This window comes from Wyeomyia smithii, chromosome 2 (genome assembly GCF_029784165.1).
Source record: "Wyeomyia smithii strain HCP4-BCI-WySm-NY-G18 chromosome 2, ASM2978416v1, whole genome shotgun sequence".
Lineage (NCBI taxonomy): Eukaryota > Metazoa > Arthropoda > Insecta > Diptera > Culicidae > Wyeomyia > Wyeomyia smithii.
Genome location: NC_073695.1, coordinates 51,597,262 through 51,616,850, shown reverse-complemented (window position 1 = coordinate 51,616,850; position 19,589 = coordinate 51,597,262). Strand labels below are relative to the sequence as shown.

At 38.4% G+C, this 19,589-nt stretch overlaps 1 protein-coding gene across 1 annotated transcript; it reads right to left on the bottom strand.

The window, feature by feature from the left end:
* Window positions 1-1,226: 1,226 nt before the first annotated feature.
* Window positions 1,227-17,836, bottom strand: LOC129720239 (collagen alpha-1(IX) chain-like). Its single transcript, XM_055671689.1, has 13 exons — window positions 17,708-17,836; window positions 9,154-9,203; window positions 8,646-9,073; window positions 8,219-8,587; window positions 8,083-8,154; window positions 7,836-8,024; window positions 7,670-7,780; window positions 7,527-7,613; window positions 2,979-3,246; window positions 2,526-2,924; window positions 2,343-2,465; window positions 2,188-2,274; window positions 1,227-2,126 (listed from the first exon to the last, which is right to left on the bottom strand). Exons 1-13 carry the CDS (start codon window positions 17,710-17,712, stop codon window positions 2,002-2,004), a joined length of 2,313 nt encoding a protein of 770 aa, XP_055527664.1. The 5' UTR covers window positions 17,713-17,836; the 3' UTR covers window positions 1,227-2,001.
* Between the last annotated feature and the right edge of the window lie 1,753 nt (window positions 17,837-19,589).

Genomic DNA, 19,589 nt, shown 5'->3' with positions numbered 1-19,589 from the left:
GCGTGGTTGCTATGAAACCTTAGGTTGTATTTTAGGAAAACTGCCCGAAAATGAATTGTAGGAAACGGATGCTGCTTTGTTGGAAATCAACTTTTACTCAAAAAACTTCTTGATAAACACGCAGTTTTAATTGGCAAAAGAAATAGTTGAATTTTTTAATTTTGTTTTTCAAGAAATATTAGATTGATTTCGACCTTTTTCGAAATAATCCTATTTGAATGATTCAAACAATTAATTTAAAACAAACATCTTATTGTGATCTGCTTCGAAAATGCATCCGTTTCCAAGTTATTTCGAATTTAAGTTAAGAAAATTAGAAAATAACACAAAACTGTACAGGACGTGGCGCTAACTTTAAATGTATACCACTCAGAGCAATTCTATTAATGTTATTTTAAAGCTGAGTAAATCTCCTGCTGGATACAGCCTTTACATGATAAAATGAAATAAATGATAAAATAACGTTTCGAAAAAAAAACATTCAAAAGTAGTATAATTTCAAACGTATTTTAATGTTATCTCACAAAAAACGTATTTAGCAGTATTGTCCTGAGAGTACATATTTATTGAAGAATTCTTTGTTGTTTAAAATGCACATTCACATTTTTTTAAGTGTTTAGGTTTTTTATTATTCTAGTTTACTCTTATAGTGGGCAAACAATAAGAAACTTCATGTGCGCTATTGTGATTGTGCTTAGTATGACTAGTAAAAACACAAGTTTACTTTCTATAACCATTCTATGTAATAGCTAGATGTCTTGTACTTAAGACTTCACTTCACCGTTCACTTCACTGTTTGAAGTGTTATGCTTCGTTTTTCGTATGCCTTCGACTTTGTGGCTTAGATAAGCCTGAGGACAAATGACGGCGATAGCTCTTTTTGGAGCTCAGAGCAAAACTGTCAGTGTGTAATGTGCTCGAAAATATCAAAAATCGTTCGAAAAAAGCTGCACAATGTCACTTGGCGTAAACAATTATAAGAAAAGATTATGTTTTATTACTCAAAAAACTTTTACATATATTCTACGATTTTATTTATGTATTACTAATAATCAGTGTATCTGCGTTTGGGACATTCATTTGTACAACAGTGGTGAATGAAATTCGACATTTTAAAATAATGTACAAACAGATCACAAATAGCATGGGAATTTTTGAGAAACCAACCTAATATCTTTACGTGTGGAAAACTACTTTGCTTGCTATAAAACTTGATTGGCGTGGCAAAACAATCATACCAAACGATTATATTGACCCGATGTCTGCAAAAATGATAAAATATGCTTTCAGCAGGGTTTGTTAATAATTGTATCAAAAAACAAACCGTCGTAAAATATGATTGATCATTGTCAAACTCACGCTCACTCTCTCTGCTATAACGGCAGGGCTTGTTATAAGTTGAAAGGAGAGGTCGTTTACAATTGCAACTTGAAAAATATACACATCAGCAAACGCACGGTTAAAACTTATATTTAATTGCTGGTTGTACGACCGAACTCATAAATAGTCATGCGAGCTTATGTTTTAATGTACTGTTTCGTTAAGAACACTGTGTTTAATTTTGAACTTGGGATGTTAGTTTCAGTTTTACAATTATTTCTTATTGCTCAACATTGTTAGGACATTGGTGTTTCCTAATAACTGGAAATGAACTTAACAAATGACCAATTACTATTCCGTGAGGTAGGTAATCTTCCTCTCTCCCATTCGTGTTTTTGCCGGTAGTCGTAGCTTGCCAGTTCATGCTGTATTGCGCCAGTGCGTAAAGGAAATTTCTTCAATACAGAAGCGTGAAACTTGTTTTAGAGCAGCTTTTCAATTTCCGCTGTTTCACACCTGAAATTGGTCAATCCATGTTTACGACTGAATTGATTATCACTTTACTGCACAGGTTCTTTCTGCAAACCGTTCAGATAAAATATTGTTTTAACTACATTTAATCAACTAGATAATTGCAGACTATCATCGTATAATTCGTTTATAGCTGTGATGTTTTACACATTAGTATGATGGCCCCTTTGTTTGCTGATTAGCTCGGAAGCTTTGAGCGGCAGCGACAGCTGCCATATAGCAATCGTTCGGACATACCCCAGGACTACCTGGCGGACCCCGCAGCCCTGGCATACCTGAAAAAAAAAAAAACTTTTAGAACTCTAATTTAATGAAGATGATTATAGCTAAGCTCACCAGACTTCCCTGTTTCTCCTCTCTCGCCAGGACGACCGGGAGGACCTTGAACTTCTGCACCTGGTGGCCCTTGAGGTCCAGGAGGACCTATAATATCAAAATGTATTTTATTAAAGTTTTGTCTATCGGCTCGTTAATAGATTTACAAAACATACCTGGAGGCCCGTCTCGTCCTAATCCATCGTTTCCGGCTCTTCCATCTAATCCTGGCTCACCTCGCTCACCAGGAACCCCAGGTAAACCCGGATTTCCGCCTTCTCCTGGATAGCCTCGATCGCCTAAAAAATATTTGTCTAAAGTGTAACGTTTTCCAACAAAAAAGTAGGTAAAAAAATTACCTGGAGGACCTTGGTAGCCACGATCTCCCTTCGGTCCAGGTTTTCCTGGCTGGCCTGGTCTTCCAGATCGTGACTCTCCTGGTGGACCAGGAGGTCCAATTAGACCCTCCGTTATCTGTGCCAATTGATCCCGTAAAACTGCCGCGCAAATATCTCGTACTTCGGCTTCCAAGACACTTCTGCCGGGTAGCCCTGGTAGACCGGGAGCTCCAGGTTGTCCTGTGACACCAGGAAGACCTTGGAGTCCCGGTATGCCATCTTGACCAGGTGGACCCGGCGGACCAACAATACCTTCTGGACCTCGATCACCACCTGCGCCTCGTTCTCCAGGCAACCCAGTGTATCCAACCGGTCCTCGATGCCCGTAAGACATGAAATTTTCAAAGTACCTTCCACTATCTTGAAGATATGTAAAAATAAATAGAATAAACTTGTGTGTTGTTGTCTCGTTACCTGTAGAAATCGTCTCTGAGGGTAAGCCTGGTGGACCGGGCGGCCCCGGAGGACCAGGAGCTCCCGGAGAACCTGGAGAGCCACGTGGTCCAGGGATTGAAACTCCTAAGTTACCCGTGGCATATGCAGCTTCATTAACGAGAGGACCAGGAGGCCCCGGAGGACCTACTGGACCAGGAGCACCTGGCAGACCTTGAATACCAGTCGGTCCTCGGGCACCAGTATCTCCCTTTTCTCCGCGCACCAGTGTTGGTGGTGCAGTAATTCCCTGTAAAATTTGTAGGATTACGATTTTTTTTACAATAACTACGATATACCGTGGAATGGGGTGAAATTGATCAGTGGGGTGAAAATGATCACCTGACAATTCGTGATAAAAATAGTAGGAGGGTGGTATCTAAGACACGACCGCATAGTTGACGTAGGACTACAATGGTTTTATATTTCCTTTTGAGGCTCTGTTTGATTTGAGCTCGTTTTACTTTTGGTACGGTTAGATTTTGGCACACATGTGCCAAAAACGAGAGATTATGTCTAATCACATTTCTTAGTTTTCTTGATTATTTCAACCAATATAACATCCTCCAAAAGAAGGGTATTTTGGTTTTTATGTTTGTCGAGACGGATGACCGGTATCGGTAAAACGGTTCCTGAAATATGACCGGAACATATGCAGGTAACATAATGGTCATGATCTGAGCAGTACTAAGCCTCTAATAACTCGGGTAATAATATCAAGTATCTAGGTCTTCAGCCTCAATTCATCAAGCGACACCCCAAACGACTTGGAACTAAAACTAGTTCATTGGTGGAAATATCTATGAAAAAAGTCATGAAAAGAGAACCGTTCATTTTTGGCATGGTTCAATCTTGGCAACAGGAAAATTATGCCGTGTCGTGTTTGGCAAAATCGAACTGGGTCTGTATTTTGATTATTTTTTTGAAGAAAAAATATTCTCTTTAACATTGATGAATGCCATTCAATCAGTCAATTTTCTTCAGTACGCGAAAAGGCAACCTTCTATACAGACCTAAATTGAGTACGATTTAGTAGAAATTAAACAATATTTATATATGTCTTGTGAACGATGGCTCACTCTCCGATCACCAAGCGGTAAAGATGTCACATAATAAAATCTTCCTGCAGTTACAAGTTCATGGAAAAATAACTAAAAAGAATTACAGTTCTTAAACCCCTGCCCATGGGTGGAGGACTTGACGGTGATCTGTCAAGCGTATTTCCTAACACAATTTTTGATTAGACAACTAATAATATAAATAATAATTTTTTATTTTATTTTTTATGCCCTGCTGAATAATATAAATAATAATATAGTAATAACATAATAGTAACCACTCAATATTAAATAATCACCATAATAGCATTCGTTTGTATTTTTTTCCTTATGTTTGATTACGCTTGACTTTTCACACCGCTGGTTTTAGTCTCGCGTGACCTAACAAAACTAAATTCTGGCGGGGTCGGTAGGGCTTAAGCGAGGTTTATACTAACCCTAACATTACTAACAAAACCTCGTGACTGACGTCCACCCATTGCACTCAGATATAAAGTAGCATTACTAACCCTTCTAATTTCTCTCACAACTACTACTACTACTCATATTATCATTTTTCTATATATATACATGTGTGTGTGTGTGTTTTTTTTTCACTAAATATCAGCTACTTTAACTGCGCGAATTTCTTTATTCCCATATGTCAATCCCAGTTACAATCTGACTACTGTCGGAACGTTTCTTTTTTCTCTTTGATTCGACCCATTATCGCGTATTTGGCACCTCAAAAATAGTTAGTCGCGCATCGTAACTTTTGTTAATTTCGGTATACCAATGCCCCATGCATTGAACGTCGACAGCTGTCTGGCATGTCTTTCTTGCTTGCGTCGTGAGTTGCGGGGTCGTTTCTTTATTCCAGGGGCGGGTGTGCTCTGACCCAGTGGAATAAAGAAATTCGTTATCAGTTGTACGTTTTTCTTTTTTTCTGCTAGAATGACTCTCATGCGTCTATGGGTGGTTAAAGGGTTCAAAATATGTTGACAGTGTAAATGTGGATGTGTGTTGACTGTACTGTTTGGTTTTGTTGTTAATCCACTCCCTTCTCTCTTTTTTTATCGTTCTGCGGCTGCGAGATGAAAATTCACGCAGTAGAACAACGAAAGTACCAGGTACGTGACATAGGGCAGGAACGCGAACGGTCTTGCATGGGACATATCAAGGAGAGCGATCGAGGACAGATGACGGCATGAATAAAGGTAACAGACGTGAGGAGGAACGACCAAGAACACGAGGAAGACTGCCGGCATAAGTATCAACGGTTGGATGGCTTGGAAAGGTATAGCCAACACCACTGTGGTATGTAAGGTAAAATCGGTAATATGAACCGGTGATAACAGGTACGTTCTCCATTCAAATCATATATTTACCGTTGGAACCTCCAGTCCAGAGTAAATTTGTTCATCTGTGACTTTGGTCTTGTCAGGTTGAATTGCTCCTGGAGGTTTTGACCTTACATTCATTATATAACTTGGGCCTAGTGCAACAGTAACCAATAAAACGATCCGAAACCAAACTTGGAATCTATCAGATAGCCGTAAGGCTGCAGTGTCGAAGTAAGCAACATGGCTACGCTCGTCTGTAATGCTGTTAGATTCCGCTCAAAAGTCCCAGCCTTAGATTCCAGCGTATTAACGCTGCAGCTGGGCATATATATATAAAAAAAGAATTACAGTTCTTAAACAAAAATGTATATTCACAGAAAATTTAAAATTGACATGAGAAAAACACAGAGTAGAGTTCCAAAATAAACAACGCATTTTATCTGTACAATGAACCTAATTTATATACCCTGCTACCTGCCTCTACCGACACGTACAGAATTTTGTTTTCTCCGGTGGCGCAGCGTATTTTGCGGCACCCGAATGATCATATTGAATTCTGATATTTGCTACTATACGAAACAAAAAGACAATTCAAACAAACAAACCAAACGGCAATTCGATTGTGTTCCAGTTCGCAAAACGATATCTACGCGTTAACCCAACACGCCCCACTGTGCGTCGTTAGCGGCAATGTAGTCTCTACTTGGCTTGGCTGCACACAAATGAATATCGAGTTCTACTGCACTGATAGACAAGGAGTGACCAGCGCTCTATTCATATATTGCTCGGTGCAGTGCTGTTGCCTGTGCCAGCATGTTTTCCTCCAAGACATCAGTTTTAATAGCATTCTAACAGCAGAACGTAAAACTGTCTGATAGTGGAGGTGATTACGAATTTTCCGGAAAAGCTTCACCTTCAAGACATCAAATCAGTCTAGGCTCATGGAAGCGAACATTATTTGACCTTTTGGGACGGAGAGATTTTGTCAATTTTTTTTTGCTACTGCTCTATACAGGATATTAAAGCAGGCAGTTGGTGTTTACTCATGAAGTCTGTGCCAGGCGTGCTCGCATGTGATTGGTACATTGTTCGTGAAAATTCGACCATGAAACTTTTATGAAATTTTGATTGTTCAACAATGGAATGATAATGATAACTGAGGAATCACAAAATTGTCCATCATTTTATCAATCCAACGACATACTGATTATTGTAATCCATCATGTGGTAACATCAGTATCACCGTTTGAAATCTTTCATTCCAACGTTACACCTTGGCTTTAGTTTCTGCAGAATGTATCTCGATATAGTGCGGTTAGACGTAGTCCTACGTCAAAAAAATCAAAAGATATTGCTCTTACAACACTAGAAAATGTTACCGTGTCTTTAAACGCAACTTTTGCATGATTCACATATCTGTCAAAGTTAACCCTTGCATGTCCGGTGCAATTTTTCATATTTTCGAAAAATTCTTCTAACTCAGTCAAAACTCAATCAAATTTGTTCAAACAAGTTTCTAAATAACCAAAAAAGTATTGAATTTACTTAAAGTAATCTTAGTTGATGGTTAATTACGTTAAATTTGGAGAAGTGAGTAAAGTTTAATAAAAGCTCAAAAAATGTAATTTTCAACAATGATCATACCATACCATTAAAGAAATACTGATGAATTAGCAGGAAACCACAAAAATTTTAATTTTAAAGCTAGTTGTTGAGCTTTTGCAACAAACCGAGTTGAAATCGGTCTAACGACGATCAAGTAAGAGCAAATTTAGCAACAAGCAGCTCGTGAACCAAAATAAACAAATTTTAACCTGAAATATCGTTATTTTCGTTTCCAAACTAGCTGTAAATCATCATTTATTTTTAGCATATCGAAAAAAAGCACATAGCCAAAAGAATGTATGGATTTCAATGGTGATCAATTTCACCCCAATTTACCTCATAGTACCTTATAGAATTATCGAATTTATTTCATGAAGTAGGCGATATAAATTTCACCAATAGCCATAGAGGTTTACTGGAGCACATACCAGTACTTGTTTTAAAATCTTACTATTTCGGGAAAAATGTACATGAAGCCAGTTAATTGGAAATTGTTATAAGAATTGATCAATTTCACCACGTTCCATGGTACTCTAAAAACTTACAGGCTCTCCTTTCTCTCCTTTAGCTCCAGGTATTCCTGGTAAGGAAACCCCTTCTCGTCCGGGAAATCCAGTATCACCGCGCTCACCCTATAATTGTAAAAAATATTCAGTGAGAGTAGTTCAGTTGCGTAGTTTAACCTCACCTTTTCTCCTCGTTGCCCTATCCCGGGAGGACCGGGAAGTCCTCTCTGACCAGGTGGTCCCGGTATGGACTCACCCCGCAGTCCCGTCAATCCAACCAACCCCCGCTCACCCTTAAAAACATTCCGTTGAAACAAATGTAATGAAAAATAAATTTCAAAAACATACTTTTTCACCTTTGACTCCAATTCCTGAAAGTCCTTGTGGACCTGGCAGGCCAGGAGGACCAATGACAGTCGCAGCCGCTCCAGCTGCGACACCTGGCTCGCCTTTCAAACCCATTGCACCCACTTCTCCTTTTTCACCTTTAATCGAAATTCCTGCTGGACCTTCTAAGCCTCGAGGTCCAGGTGGGCCCTAAGAACAATCACAAATTATTCGATTTCACGATAAATTAAACGAAAATTGCACTCACTCGTCTACCGTTGAAACCTGGTTCACCTTTAGCTCCTTTCTCACCGGGCATACCAGGAATTCCGGGAGCTCCCTTTAAACGTTAAGTTATTATCCATACACGAAAGTCATTAAAGAACGTGTTTATGTTTACTCACATCAGTACCGTTGTACCCCGGTGGACAAATGGCTTTGCAGTCGGGTTCCGGACCATACGGAAGCCGATTGTCCACATGGGCCACATCGTACAATGGCAGTTCATCGCATGTGCCTCGGGCAGGCCTGGTTGGATCGCAATTCATCACCATCCACTGCAAATCTACGACCGGAGATTCTGGTTCCATTACCGACGTTTCGGCAAATCGCGAAATCGACACAAAACCATTGTCTGTGTCAAACCGAGTGCGTGGCTCCAACGGTGCGTTTAGATTCCCGTCGACATCCTTAACCGGTTTACAATCGACCCACAGGCTTAGGAAGTCGTTCGTTACGCCTAGCATAATCTTGTGCCAACGTTGATCGAAGAGCTGTAATATTTTTCCTAAGTTTTGAAATGTCTAAAATCAATTACATCTATCAACTTACCGATGAGTGATGATACTCTATGACCTGAAGTTCTCCCTCTGCACCCGGTAAACCAATTTCCAGCGTCTGCCGTCCCGGATTCATCGTTACTGCCAGCTGACTCTCGTAGTACTCATTGGTCACCTCGAACAGGTGCCACGAAGACACAGGTTCTGCTTCCGTCCGGTAGGTGCACTCCAACGAAAACTGATGCGGCAAACCACGAGGAAATGCATCGATTGACCGCATAGTCAAATTAGCTTGGTTCTCCAACCGATAAGCCGTCTGCAAGTTGTTTGTACCTTGGATGCGGTAAACATGTCCCCCACTGCGCTCGAACTGATCCAAGTGGAACTCCCGGATCAAGTCGAACGAGCGAAGATCCACATCGCCCGGTTTCCAGCGACCACAGGGACCCTCATCGTCATCACCGAATCCGAAGATGTCCTCTGAAAACGTAGCAGTAACGGTATTAAAAAATATCTAGGTACAAAGTTTATGCCTTTTTTGGTAAATATGCTTTACTTACGTGCTGTTACGATTGCTATGCGCAAATATACTATCACGATTAGTAGATTTCTGGAAGTAACAAAGAAAACGTATCAAAAAGGTTATTTATAGGATTTGGGACTATTCAAAAATTGGATTTTGTATTGCGTTCTAAAGCCCGCTTCGTGACGGCCCATAAGCTTGAATGTTATCACTTCTTGGATAATAACTTTTTATGTATAAAATTTCTATATTTCTATTGATCAACCAAAAAACTGCAAACAACGCCAAATATCATCCAATGTGTATTTTTGAAATAGGAATGATATCAACAGGTCTGATATCGACCCAGACTTAATTTGGAATTCCAAGATGGTGACTTCTTTTTTTTTAGAAAACAGTCAAAATGACCAAATACCCTTTAATATGAATATTTGATGCTCAAAGACCTGTAATTGATACTAGACGCAGAGCAGACGCAAATGTTTGCAACATCCGGTTTCAGGACAACAGCGTGGAATGAACAAATACCACCTTATATGTTCTTGAAATCAAAGTAATGCTCAGAGTCTGGAAATTGACTCCAGACACCATTTTAAAAATCAAAATGATGAATTCTGGTTTACGGAGAACAGCCTAGAATAGTATAATAATATTAAATAAGGATATTTCTGTAATCGGAATGATATGAAGCAAAGCAAAGTCTTGGTGCTTCAGGCAGATACGAAAGTCGACTTTCTGTATTTTTTAAGCTTTTATGGTGTGCTGACCTACAAATAATATAAAAACCCAAATTAATACACATAGCGGTAAGACCCGGCCTTCCACATTCGAACTTGTTACTTGTTTAAATAGATTTACACAAATATGTACTTTAATTTATAGAATGAAATACACCTTGATAATTTCTGCTGGATTTATTTTTCAATCTAAATAACGAATTTCTGGTAACCGTAAGCAAAACTATACCGAACATTTTTAACATAACATTCACCCACATACATAAGATTATTGAAATTAGTCCAGCCTTCTATGGAAAATCGAGTGAATTCGAAAAGTCATCGGAGCCTGTTTCTTTTCACAGCATTTGAACAAACTTGTTCAATCATTATAAAGTTCCCTTAACTAGCCCGTTCATTTGATACCAATATTGTTCGAATCGGTTGTGTAATTTCTGAGATAATGAAGTATCGTAAATTTCACATTTTGATATATTACAGACAAAGTTACAGTTTGATTACAATGAATTTCAAACGGTATTTTGAGGCAGCTAGACTTTTTATTTGACACTAATTTTGTGGAAATCAGTTCAGCCATCTCTGAGAAACATGAGTGAGATTAAACAGCCTCCAGAACACGTTTCTTTCCATGACTTTTGAACTACATGTTCAATCTTCATAAAACTCGGAAGCTAAGGGTTTTTTTTGGTGGCCCATTCATTCAAAAGCAGTTTTGTTCAAATCGGTTGTGTAGTTTCTGAGATGATGGTGTTCCGTGATTTTGACATTTTGATACATAACCTCTAAACTAAAAATTCGATTACAATAAAATTCAATAGGGTTTTATGGGGCAACTAGACCTTACAATTGAGAATAACTTTATGAAAATCGGTTCAGCCATCTCTGAGAAAAGTGAGTGAGAATAAAAAGTTGCAGACACACACACACACTCACAAACACACACACAGTCTCTCTCTCTCTCTCTCTCTCTCTCACACACACACACACACACACACACACACACACTCACACACATACAAACATACGTACAGAAAATGCTCAGTTCGTCGAACTAAGTCGAGTGGTATATGCCATTCGGCCATTAGGACCATTAGGAAAAAAAGGTCAGGTCAAATTAGTGAATTTTCAGTAGTTGGATTAGGTAAACTGTATTAGGAGAATGAAAAATCATCAAGCACATATCACGTACAAAATGACTTGTTTGGGAAATCCCCATCAAAATAACCCGCCCAAATTCCAAAATTACATCCAAGGTAGTACGTCCTTTAGTGAACCACTGGTTAGATTATCTCAATTTTTGTAAAAACTGGAGATTCTCAGAAAACTTTTGTCGCGATAAAAATTATCCAGCCAATCTACATCAGATTTGTAAATTCCGAAGGTGTCCACCATAAGCTATTTTACTCCATATCAAGAGAGTAATCAGTTTTTCGTCAGGGTGGAGGACCGAATTAATCTAGCAGGTGGTCCACTATAGGTTAATTTACCCTAGTTCTATTGTGGTCATCAGTCTGCCAAATATAAAGCAAAGCAAAGCGTTGGTTCGGAACCTGACCTTCTGTTTTTTATACACAGACTTCGCAGCCGACTGTTTAGTGTACAGGTCAACTGCGGAGCTAGCGCTACGATCCTACTGACACTAACAGTCTCTCCTAAGCCGAGACTCAAACCTACGAAGACTGGCTTGTTAGGCCAGCATCGTACCTCGAGACCATCTGGGAGACATGCGAAATATAGGTAGGGTAAATTGACCTATAGTGGTTTCCTATAGTGGACCACCCGCTAAATTAACTCGATTTATGCGAAAACTGGAGAGATTTTTAGAAAACTTCCATCGCGAAACATCTTATCCAGCCAGTCTGCAACTAAGTTAATCTGACGAGTGGTCCACCAGAGGTTAATAAAATAAAGGGATCCACTATAGGTTAATTTACCATAAATTCCTATTTACGTCAGGCGAAATTGAGCTAGTTTGACGAGTAGCCCACTATCTAGTATAGGTTAACTACTCTGTAGTACCTACTACCGTGGTTAAGTTTAACTTTATTTTTCAGTGATGAAGAAGATGTTAGATAGTGTAAATTAACCTATAGAGGACCCTTTTCTATAGTGAACCACTCGTCAGGTTAACTCAATCTCTCTGAACGTTAAATCGGAATTTATAAATTTTTCTCGTGACTAATGCAGATTGGTTGGATAAAATGTTTTCCCGCGGATGTTTTCTAAGAATTCCTCAAGTAAATCAAAATTTGCAAATGTTACTCGTGATTCGGATGCAGATTTGGGGAAAGAAATTAAACTATAGTTGAAATTGAGTAAATCTGACGGGTGGTACACTATAAGTTAATAAAGGAATGAGGTCCACCATAGGCTATTTATTCTATATCATGAGAGTGAACAGTTTTCCATCAGGGTGGTCCACTGAATGTAGTGGTCTAACCAAAGCAGCTTCATCTTAGTCATTAGTCTGGGAATTATAGTTAGGCTAAATTACACGCTAGTGGAACCCTTTTTATAGTGGACCGACTGGCAATTTATGTGAAAACTCGAGGAATATACAGTAATTTCCATTAAACCTTCATCTTAAAACTTTTTGTTCAGCCAAAATCACGAGAAATATTTATAAAATAAATTGACCTATAGTGGACCTCTCACCTATAGGTGAAAACTTGTCAGATTACTTTAAATTCGCTTGAGGTTGAACGGTAAGGCACAAGACTCGAAAAAAAGGTAATGCATCACCTGTTAAAGCATTTTCTCACGTTTGCAAACCGTTGGAAGTTGTCTGAAAATCCCTCTATTTTTCGCATAAATTGAGTTAATCAAGCGAGTGGTTCACTATAGGAAAGGGATCCACTAAAGGGTTATTTACCTTAGCTGGAGAGGATGTTTCCCGATGAAAGTTTCTGAAAATTCCTAGAGTTTCTGTATAAATTGAAGTAATCTGACTGGTGGTCTACTAAAGGACGTGGTCCATCCAGGGTAGATTCACCCTATCAGTTTTCGGGAATCGATCTTTAAAAATAATGAGATCCTGGAAATTGTTAATATAGATATGAGAAAATATAATCTGATGAATTGTTCAATTGTTGTTCACGATGCAAGAAAGTTGAATATAAAAACTGCCAAACCATCTCTAAAAGATGTAATAGGATTTTACTAGTAGAATAACTATAATAATTTTTGAGTGGTAACAGACTGTTTCTTTATTCTCGAGCGGATAACTAACCACAGTTCGCGTATTCTTGGATTAAAATGACCAGCATCGTCGTTTTGCAGACGTCTTGGTACAAAAAATATTGAAAAAATATTCCAACAACTATTACGATTAACGTGAGAGGAAAAAAATCCGAATGTAGAAATCTTGTCGGTCAGCATGGCAAATGGATTTTGATTGCGATTGTTTTGGCAATTTGTTAAATCTTATTAGTACTCGGTCTTGTTAGATATGCATATTTGCATTTTTAAAAATTTTCTAGCTATGAATGCATGAAACTTTGCCAGTTTTTCGTACTCAGTGGGTGTCTTCGCTTTATTATTCAAGAAGTAAGTGGTAATCGGCGCGAAATACCGTGTCTCGCATAGCTTTCCGGGCGGTCGCGCATAGCTTTCCGGGGTAAACGTGTTTTCGGCCCAGGTGAGCTTTGCTCAACTATAGATTTTCGGTGTGTTGTGACTTCCGAGGTGTTCCAAACCATTTATTCGCAGACTGTCCACCCGTAGGTTCTATTCCAGCACGCAGTGATTCGGAGTGGGTTCCGTTCGTTCGATAAATGTCGTAAATAATTCGCCACCAAATATCGCAATTGTTTGCAATTAATATCAGGATTACACGCGACTCGTCTGTCAACACACACATCTTTTTTTTTCGTTTTCTTTCTTTTTCCGTTCGATTCGAACGGCGATGGCCAAGCAAATAGGCCGTTTTTGAAGCTCTCTTGCTGACCGCTTGCGGTATGTGTTGAGGGCAGACTTGTAAACGGTCACCATTTTCATTTGATCTCGCTTCCTTAGCGTGCGTCACAGTCGGCTTTTGCTCGTAAATGTAAAACAACCAAACCATCGCCGCTCAGCTCACAGAAAGAAAAGGATAGTCAAACGACACTCGCGTATCAAAGAGATGCACACTGTCAATCGTTTAGCGATGTTATTTCGGCCTATTTCTGTCTACTTCGTTCATTAATGTTGAGAAATATTATTACAAGATCAGTGACATAAAAAATTTCCAGAATACACGCACTCAACGTGTGTAATTCTCATTTCTAGAAAAAATGTCAAAATACGTTTTAGGAAAATAACGTCGTGATGGCTATATTCATTTGACATGTTTGTTTAAGAATGTATTCAGACAGCGAGCCTTGGTAGCGTCAGAGGAAGAAGAAGACGATTATCGCAGTGAGAATTGGTTCTACCGTGACCATTTCGAAGCCTGGTTGAGGGTCTATATATTTGCTTTTTTCTTGTTTTTGGTTAATGCATATCTGGTTGCTTCGTAACATTGTGTAGTCAGCTAAGATAAATCAATGAGAGATACGTTTCGGTTGTTGCATAATGACTTCATAAACAGATTTTCGAATATTTGAGTCTGTCTTGATTAGGTTATAGGTCCGGTATCCTCGCGTGCGCTTTATTTTTGCGGTGTTACATCATCAACCGAAATGAGTTCGGATCGCGTTATGATTTCCGTAGAAGATATAATGAACTCGTACGCGCGATATTTGTTATTAAGAACCCGGTATTTAAACTCAGCGCATCGTTTACCAAAATGAAACCTGCTGCAAACCTTACCCTTTTCTCCAACATCCCAGTGATTTCTCGTGAAAGTGCAGAGGTGTTCTCGGCTTCCAATAAAGCGAGTATCACGTCAACATATTCCTATACACACTCCTTCTTTGACCTGCATTCGGATGCGGCCGGCGCTGGTATTGCCTAATATAAAGATTAAGGTCACCAGTTTTTACACATTGAGGATGAATGTTAATCCCAAGCATCATCCATTGGTTCTCTGTGTAATTACAGCTGATCTGGCAATAACGGAGTAGCAACCGCGGGCGGTCAATCATGCTCATGCTCATGCTCATGCTAATGTGAGAGGAAAAAAATCCGAACAACTTTTAAATTGGTCTACGATTTCGAAGTGCTCCACAAATCGAAAAATCCTTTTCCACAAAATGAAGATCCACTTTTATGTAACTGGTAACATGACTAGTCGATTCTGTCAAGTGACGCTTAGTTGGGAAAAAGGCGTGGTCGGAAGAAGATCGTCTTAAATTGATTTGCAATTTTTGTGAGCGAAATGAAGAATAATCTAAAAGTGAAGTGTTTCACTATTCTAAAGATCTTGGATATAGAAAAAAACATTTATATACATTATTGACAAACTCTCCAAGGATGGAAATACCTTCAAAAAAAATTTGGTTTCGGACGAAAATGCACTTTGCAAGAGTGCAAAATTCGAGCGAAATTAAGGGCGGAAACGCCTGGTCGGTCGGCGTAATCATATCGTGAGCTGGGTAATAAATTTCCGATTGATTCAAAAACGGTGAACAAGTAGCTGCATAAAATGGGTTTGAAACTATAAATTTAAGTACCATAAAAATGACAAAGTAGTGTTTTGGCCAGACCTTGCATTGTCAAACTATGCTAATGCAACTTTAGCGAATTTGCGGCAAGGCAATATCGGGTTTATTCCGAAAGTAAACAATCCTCAAAATGTGCCAAACTTGCAGTTCATTGAAACTTTTCCAGCAAATTTGAAGCGAATGGTCTACCATATAAGGTCACAGAGCAAAAAACGTCGATTGTTTGATAAAAAATATCAAGAAGGAGCTCAAAACAATTGAAACATCCGGAATTCATGAAGCTATGAAGCAAGTATCCCAGAGGATCAGGAAATCAGCGCGATGTGGAACTTAGTTTTTCCTATGAGGTTTGTAAATGAGTTACATTACTTGAATAAACAAACATGTATAGAAAAATAAGTTGCGCAAGATTTTAATTTGAAATTGAAAGTTTGTTCGGATTTTTTTTCCTCATACGTTATATTTAACGTAGATTATTACACGTTTTCAATTTTCATCATCCATTTATCTCAAACTCAAATTGACATATCTTTTTAATGATTTCGTTTTAACCAAATTACTGGGAATATGTTTTTGTTTACACGGTCTACAAATTTATTTCATTGTTCGAGCAAACCGGGCAATTCTTACAAACTTTTTTCGGGAAAATTGACTTTTTACCATTGTTCGATTCGGGAAGCAACGAATTGCTATCTGCACTCAAGGGCACGATTGACACTCACTACGAGTTATCAGATGCACAATCAAATGATACACGCTCGCTGCATGCGAGCCACGATCATCTTCAGTTAGTTGCAAATTGGATATGATTCGATTCACTGGTACATAGTCACCCAGTACTCCCGCACCGGTCGAGAAAGTGTTTCCGTTTTAATTGTTAACGTATTTCTGTTAGATTAAGACAAACGAAGAAATTCAAGTATGTTTTAAGCCTCAATAAAGTAGTTTGTGCATGCATATTTCAGTCGAGTTGAAAGTCAAAGAAAACCCATTGGTTAGTCCCTTTGTGCACGCCAGTGGATGAATTCAGCGTGACGAGAGCCACGGGCACTGGATCAAAATTTTAAGCGCAGCAGAAGCAAGATCGTCACTGTTCTCCCGAGTTCGAAACAACCTGCATACATTATTCTCTATAACATGTCCTATCTTCCAAATTCATCCAACTGCATCTGAATATAACTTTGCACACGTATAAATGCGGTTGAGTAAACTGAATATTTTCCGTGGACGATGACATATTTTAAACATAAGAGTAATTTCTTAAGCGCTGTATGTACTTTAGCATACACTTTAATTCGAACCTTGTAGCTCAAAAGCCTATATAAAAATATCAACATACAGGAGGAAACATATTTTAAGCAGCTTTAGGAGCCGCCTGTGTAGAGATAAACATCAGTTTCTTTCCACTTAACATTATATGCCAACTAACTCAAACATTTCCTCCTATAATTTCCTATTTTTCTATGGAAAAAAGTCAAAAACCTACTCTATCTGTTGATAGAAAAGGTAAAATGTAGGTTTCAATAGCTTTTTAAACTCTCGAGCCTGTACCCTTTCAATTTTTCAACAAAATGAAATTATAAATAACTTTTTAACATTATTTTCCATCGATTTTGTCTTGTCTTAAATGCAACTAATATGAAGTCAATATTAATAAAATTTGATAACAAGGGGCCATCCACATACACCGTGGACAGCTTTGGGGTGGGGGGGGGGTTGTTAGTTGGCTAATGTCCACGGTTCATACAATTTTTTTAGAATTCATATAGGCAGTTGTCCACGGAGGGGGAGGGGGGAGATCAAAATCGTTAAAAATCTGTCCACGTGGTATGTGGATGGCCCCCAAGAAATTGAGCATTTTTTCTATATTGTCCTAGTTGATGCTTGTTATTTTTCAAATAACAATTCCAATTTTCTCTATCCTTGAAAATGTGTTATGAGCAACTGTCACCATAGTTTTCGAATAGGTATCACAAAATTTTAGTAGATTAAACTTTTTTTAAATTTCTAAAGCAGCTTGGAAAAATGTTATTTTCGTTCCATCGTACCAAAATACCAAACCAAACAGTTTTAATTTGTTTTCATCTTTTTCACACTGATTCACCTCTTAAAATACACACTTTGAATTAGAAGAGCACTTCACTCTATTTCAAATATTCATCGTGTTGACTGTTTTTCATCAACAGCAGCATTATTCTCACAAATAGTTTCGTTAAAGCAAAAGCGTTAAACTTGAAAAACTTTATAGAGTATCCTCAATCTAGTTACGCACCTCATGCTCACATGTAAAAACTTCAATTTGCTAGGAGTCCCCAATAAACATAATGTTGTAAACTGAACAGACCCAATAGGCAAAAACTTGCCAACAACCACTAAAGTGATCTAGTCGTCCCCAAATTCGAACCGAAACTGAAAAATCGAAATGCAAATGAGCACAATTAGGCTGAAATAATGACCCCGCATGCTGCAAATCGTCATACCACATGGGTATTCCGGTAAAAAATATCCAACAAGAAGAAAAAAAATAATACTAAAATGACACCGAATCATCTCAACGATAGCCATATCGCCCAAGTAAATCAAACTCCTCTCGCCAAATATGCACATGTATTTTGCTAGAGAACTTAACATCCGAATGAACGACATTTGCCTCCGGAATGTTTAATATGCTTACCAGATGCGTTTGCTGATGTGACAGCCTAGAGGCGATGATCGCAATTGTGTTGATCTAGTTTTGTAGTTAAATGACCTTCAACCGGAACAGCGGCGTATTCATTTTAAAGTTTATTTCCGTCTCCAAATGAAAAATTGCGAATTTATGTTATAGGTTCTTACATGTTACAAAAATTTTAAGCTAAGCATATTGGTACTTACTATCCTGTTTAATCAACTGTCGCTGAGTGAAAATCATGCCTAACTGACCGGTCTATCAAAACGTCAGCAAATGCCCTAAACGAGACGGGGTTAGATGTATGTTTAGCTCATTTATTCTTACAAGTTCTTTTTTCTGCAGATTGAAACTCAGATCAATACAGATTGAATGTGGCACTGCGGACAAAAAACTTTACCAACCTACAGCGGATTAGGTCATTATTCATAGATCAGGCAAACAGTTTTGTATCCCGCCGTGAACGCACGACTTGCGTAATAGTAACAGAGTGACAACATAAAGCCGCCTGTACGGCGATGCAAATTAAAAACGAATGATCATTATTTTATGTTGGAATCTCACCTCATGCCCCCTAAGACAAGTGTGATAACAGATGTATGAGAAAAATATGTGAAAATGACTAATTTAAAATTTGACGTTTGTGGTGCATTTAACCCGCTATTGGCGACCGTTGCAGTTAAGCGTTTACGATAATCGATGAAATGTCGAGAACAGCATGGGTCTAGTTTTTTGCTCCTCAGGAAACGTATAAAAAAAACTAACACATTATCCGGTTGGCAACTGTTGCGTGTTGCATGGGTATCAAAATTGATTAAGTAGTTAGCGACAACACGCGCACGAACGCAGCAAAACGTTTCAACAGGTTTATGTGGGGGGTTGAGTTGTTTATTATTGCCATTCAATACAATCTGCTGTAGTTAATCTTTATAATTTTTCGCATATAAGACGTTTAAAAATTTCTTCGATTTATCGAAATTTATAATTCGTTCTTGAACCATCGTACCATATAATCTTTCAACATTATTTCGTAAAGTTTACAATACTGTTAGCAAGGTAGCATAACACTAATACGAGTTCTGAGTCAGTTTTAATTGCAAAATATTTCATTTGATTTCGATATGATACATTAACTTACTGTGCACATGCCGATCTCATTTGTTAGAATGGAACGCATTTTTTTCTCTCGGTCTGTTTTAATGGTGATCACAAATTTTACAGCTTGACGTTACGAACGTTCATTAGGTCTGCAAACGATGGAGAGGTCAACTTGGTTTTTTATAAACCGTGCTAGTCGATTTGTATCGCTCCGGGTCCAATGCACCTTTCAGAGCTTTAATCCGATAGTCGTTCAATTGCAGCGGGTAGTGTTTGATCTGCCTAATCTTGCAACAAAGATCCACTGTTTTCATAATAAAAACTATAAATAAACAGATAAGTGACTTAATGAGCAAATGTTTGGCGACATACTGTTGACAAACTGTAC

Coding starts and splice junctions, on each gene's coding strand:
- LOC129720239 (XM_055671689.1), bottom strand. Junction 9,074..9,153: donor CATAGCAATCGTAACAGCAC/GTAAGTAAAGCA, acceptor CTACGTTTTCAG/AGGACATCTTCGGATTCGGT. Junction 8,588..8,645: donor TAGAGTATCATCACTCATCG/GTAAGTTGATAG, acceptor AAAATATTACAG/CTCTTCGATCAACGTTGGCA.